At 42.1% G+C, this 4,820-nt stretch overlaps 1 protein-coding gene across 1 annotated transcript in view; it reads right to left on the bottom strand.

Annotated features, from left to right (window-relative positions):
* The window catches only part of TNRC6A (trinucleotide repeat containing 6A), a 33,620-nt gene extending 29,067 nt beyond the window's left edge, over nt 1-4,553 (bottom strand). Inside the window, 2 exon segments of the mRNA XM_010014540.1 lie at nt 1,813-1,834; nt 4,467-4,553. Coding sequence (XP_010012842.1) covers nt 1,813-1,834; nt 4,467-4,526 — 82 coding nt within the window. The 5' untranslated portion in view covers nt 4,527-4,553.
* Nucleotides 4,554-4,820: the final 267 nt, after the last annotated feature.

Raw genomic sequence — 4,820 nt, 5'->3', positions numbered from 1 at the left:
CTTCCTGAAATACTCTGTTAATAATAATAATGTAACACTAAAGCTGGAACTTGACATTTCCTCCGTAAACATCAGGCTCCAAGGAGAAAAAGGAAAGAACAAAAAGACTGTCCTTCAGGAGAAGGGAATTTTCTCCCAGTGTGAGGATCACCACCAGGTACCTCAGGGCAGGATTTGTGCCTTCCTGCTATTTTTAGCTGTGCTGTGGCGCCAGGATGCCAGCGCAGCACAAGTCCATAGGTCAAATGTTCATTCAAAATGGACCTTATTATTTACAGACAAGTGTTTCACCACTTTCTTCTTCGTTATCTTTTCAAATATATTTTGTTGCTTCAGAGTAAAACCAAACACTTCCACAATTCTTTCTTTAAATCTGGTATATTATCTTAGATCCTTTATGGCAGGAACGTACAGGAAAAAACAAATGCTCAGCCTGTACTTCAAGTGTAATTCCATGCACTGCTTGAAAAAGGGTGCTTTAAAAAACAAGCAGAGAATATTTATTAATTACAATACTCTTCCAGTAGTTTTATTGATCATTCATATAATGACACACACAGAATTCCCACCTGGTTTCCATGACCGGAGCCAGGCTGGAAGGGCAGAACCTGCACTCAGCCCCATGAAGCCCAGAGGATGGCTGCACATCTGGAATGTGGGCTCTCATCACCAGCACTGGTGCAGCTCCCACTGTGTGATCCCTCAAGCGAGCACTACTTGTAGCCAAAGCACCACAGAACTCCCCCAGACACAAACCCAGGCTGCCCTCACTCCCTCCTCAGGGCCTCGGCACACACTGAAAACCTGCTGTTTCTACTCCATCTATTTTCTTTTCCCATTTAAACAGGCACTAAAGTATACACTGCACTTAAATAAACCAGACAAACCCGTGCCTCCTGATAGCTGTAATTGCACTGCAGCCCTCAGCAGGAGCATCAGTGCATTTTGTATGTGGAGAACCTGCCTCCTCCATTCCAACCTCACGTGAATGAGGATGCTGCTTCAAAGGCATGCCTCAGTAATGGCCACTTCCATTTGTTTCTCTGCTCTTCTCAAGCACAGCATGTCCTCTACCATTTTACTACCTTCATGCCAGAACAGCACTTCAAACACCTTTTGATTTTCCAGCAGTAATTGCATCTCTGCCAAGCAGGGCTTCTGAGCTCCTGCTTCTACCACTGCTCCAGTGAGTAGTAAATTAAAGCCAATGTTCCCCAAAACCAGGGATGCGGCAAGCACTCCACATGAACACTTAAGCAATTACTGTCCACTTCCCAACTAACAGGTTATGAGCTAAAGAGAAAGTGAAAAGAATCCTTTCTCCCCCGTTTCTGGATGCCGGTTCGAATGGGGATCTGCATAAACCCCACAAGCATTCAGAGTTAACTGCAGCATTCCCAACCTGCCACCAAACATTGGAATTACAGCTCCCAGGTATGGTCATCGTGATCATTCTGGCAGGATGAACCCTCCGCATGCAAGAGTTGGTTACAGCTAGCTGTATCCAGGACTTGTCTATCAAAAAACGGGGAAGGAAAAAAGCAAATAAGGAAAAGAACTCAAGGGATTATGTACATGCCTGGTGCTGTTTAAGTAATTGAGAACAGAAACCAGGAAGAACAAAGAGTGCAATCCCTAGAATAAACCCTTGGTCATTACTCTTCTGTGGTCACTGTTTGAAATAGTACAACCAGAGTTTCAAGAATCCCACCTTTCAGTTCTGAGAAGAGCTTTCAGGTGACCCATCTGATTCAACATATTTAACAATGAAGGAACAATACACAGAATAGGAATAACTGTAAAGTAACTTACCTTTGATTTTTTGTTCAATGGCCTAGAACAAGAAAAGAGAAGTGTCAGTGATGTGTGCAGATAAACCCCCTGTGTGCACGTGCCGCTTCATAAAGCAACATTAGCTTCTGACTCCCCTCTTTTAACATGTTTTAGAGTTATTTAATTATCTACTTCAGAAGTGTCTCTAACCACACCATGCCTATTATTCTTCATGCCTAGAAAGCTGTTTAAATGTTATAGAAGACAAAATTAATTTGAAAGATAAGTACATGAAACAGACTGCATTAAACTTGCAAATGAAGATGTTTTGAGCGAGTTAAAAACTGTGCCTGGAAGCAAAGAACTGCCACCACTTTTATAGCAGAGGGAGGGACTAGACTTGTAAAGAAGAAAGGAACTGCAAAGACTTTCAGTCTTTCCAAGACTCAACTGGTTACACCTATGATACTGCCAACATTAGAGACCTGTTTGAATAAAACTGCAACTAAAAGTCTTAGGATAAAAATGGGGAGAGAAACAGGTCTGGTATGGAAGCACTCCTTAACTGCAAGGATTTAACTATAAACCAGCAAAATCAAGTTCTCAAAAGCATAGCTCATAGTTCTTCCTACCTGCAACTAGAGTCTTCTGAATTATCACTATTAAAATGCACTATTGCCAAAGCAAAATGAGATTTAATTTGATATGGCCACTCTGGCAGCCGTATACAGCCCATTTTAATTATGGCATCACATATATTCATAGGAGGCAATAAATTTTCCATAATACTTAAGCTATGATTGTCCATAATTGAAACCATGAGGAGAAAGGAGCACGTGTGAGTGCAATAGAGATTTACTGATTCACTGATCTGATCTGAGACTTGACCAGGTTCAGACACCAGCACTGCTAGGGCTGACTACTGAAACACTATTATCAGCTCTCCAGTGCCACAGCCTCACTTCTAAGGAAATCAAGAGTGCACTAAACCCCCTTTCTCAGCTTCTTTTGCCGACAAAGGCAAGTATAGACACAGAAATTGTAGTTGTACTGTCCAGTAGTTCAAAATGTGGCCTCTTACTCCCAAGAAACCCTGAGCAGCAGCTTTTCAGGGTTCTTATTTATGCTCTTTGTGAAAAATAGCTGCAGATGGAGACCCTGCAAAGCTCCTTCTGAAGAACCCTGCTTACTGCAGTGCATTAGCCACTGAGCTAAGAAACCAAACCAGGGCCAACACTTGCACCAGTGTATCAAACCCCCACCCCTCTTCAGTTTCAGTTTTGCCCGGTTTACCCTATTATGCTGCTTCCAACAACAGTGCCCTTATCCCCATCTGCCAGAAGGCAGCTCCTGTGCTTGGGGCACTACATAACACACCACAACTCCTCATCACACTCTTTGCTCAACAAATCTGGCTCAAAGCTGTATTTTGAAGGCTTGGGAAGTTGTGCATGCACTTCCAGCTCCCAGGTGCTGTATGCACAGCAGCTGGCTTTGAACCAAGTGTCCAAACCCCATTTGTATACTGTTATAAAAAGGAGACTGGAATACAGCAGTTGATGGCCCACAGAAGCTGCTCAGCATCAGCATGCAAGCACACAGCATGCCTTCTCCAAGTCAAGTGTCATATCTCTGACTGCTGCTGCTGTTCTAGAACTCCTTTTAGTTCAAATCGTCATAAAACTACAGGATATATAAACCCAAGCACTGGCTTTCCCTTCCACAGCACAACACGATGCTCCATCAGTTCTTGTCATGCCCATGCGCATGTTTAGAGCTTACCCTGGGGAGCTCATAATCCCTCCCCAGCTCTGACTTAAGAACCAATTCACTGACCCCTGAACAGCAACATGAGACAACCTAGAACTTTTCAGTGGGTTTTTTTTTGCTGTTTCTGACTGCCCACAGCACCCAAAGAGATAATGAAGATAAAAAGGTCACATTCCAAAATACACCAGTGCTTGGTCACAGTAAAATGCTTTAAAGGCTTTGCTGGAGAGCCTGTATTTGAGAACACAAACCAGGATGTTCTAAAGAGACATATCCAGCATTAGTCAGTGAAACCAGAGGAACTGCCAAGCAGGTTCACTCTGCTCCCACCTGAAATGGACACATTTACAAACAGATTTACAAGCTCCTCTCAAAGTCAGGGTCAGTCTTTAGAATCAATGGCCATCATGAGTATCTTGACTGTAAACAGGACTCTGAAGCGTTTACTCTGAAGCATTCCTGTGATGTTTCCATCCCAATACACCTTTGCTGTCAATGTTTTTATTTTTATCCACCTTCCCTAACACAAACTGTCTCATGACACTTGCTTCCATATGGAAGGATAAGAAGATATAGTAAAGGAAAGATACAGCTGAAAGTCACTGTCTTAAAGAGGTAATTTTATTCTACTAATAAATGCAGTAACATTGAGGAAGTTTTCAAACATGAAACCACTACAACTGGCAGTCAGGAAAGAGAAGGGTCATCTCAGAACATTTAACCTCCGAAGAAACTGGTCACAAAGCCCATAAGGATGCTCAGTGTATTAGTTACCACTAAATAACTGACAGCACATTTAAAGCTTAGAACATTAAATTAAACAGAAAACACTTCTGAACAACCACAGCTGAACCAGTATTCACCAGTGATGAAACAAAAGTAACACAGAAGCAGGGGGCTTTAGCTTTGAATGTTCAACATACCTTTTTTTGAGCAGCTTCCTTCTTCTTCTTGTCTTCTTTTCTCTTTTTCCTTTCTTCCATCAACTGTTCTTCCTCTTCTTGCACAAAATCCCTGAACCACACAGTTTGTAATTAACTCTCCCAAAATATAATCTGTACACACTTACATTCATTTTAAAACAATTATTTCACAGTGACACAAAAGGAACGGGGGAATTCTGCTTCTAATTGGATAATATTTCTGTAGGGACTATGCAAATCACAAGTGACACAACGTGGAGAGCAGATGCAGTGTCAAGCTACGTGTAAGAGTTTCTTTTTCCAAAAGTTACAATGAAGGCTCAGACATGAATTCCATTCAAAATGCAGCACAAA

Source organism: Nestor notabilis, unplaced genomic scaffold, assembly GCF_000696875.1.
Source record: "Nestor notabilis isolate BGI_N333 unplaced genomic scaffold, ASM69687v1 scaffold4300, whole genome shotgun sequence".
Classification (NCBI taxonomy): Eukaryota; Metazoa; Chordata; class Aves; order Psittaciformes; family Psittacidae; genus Nestor; species Nestor notabilis.
The sequence above is the reverse complement of the archived record's forward strand: the minus strand, read 5'-3'. Positions and strand labels throughout refer to the sequence as shown.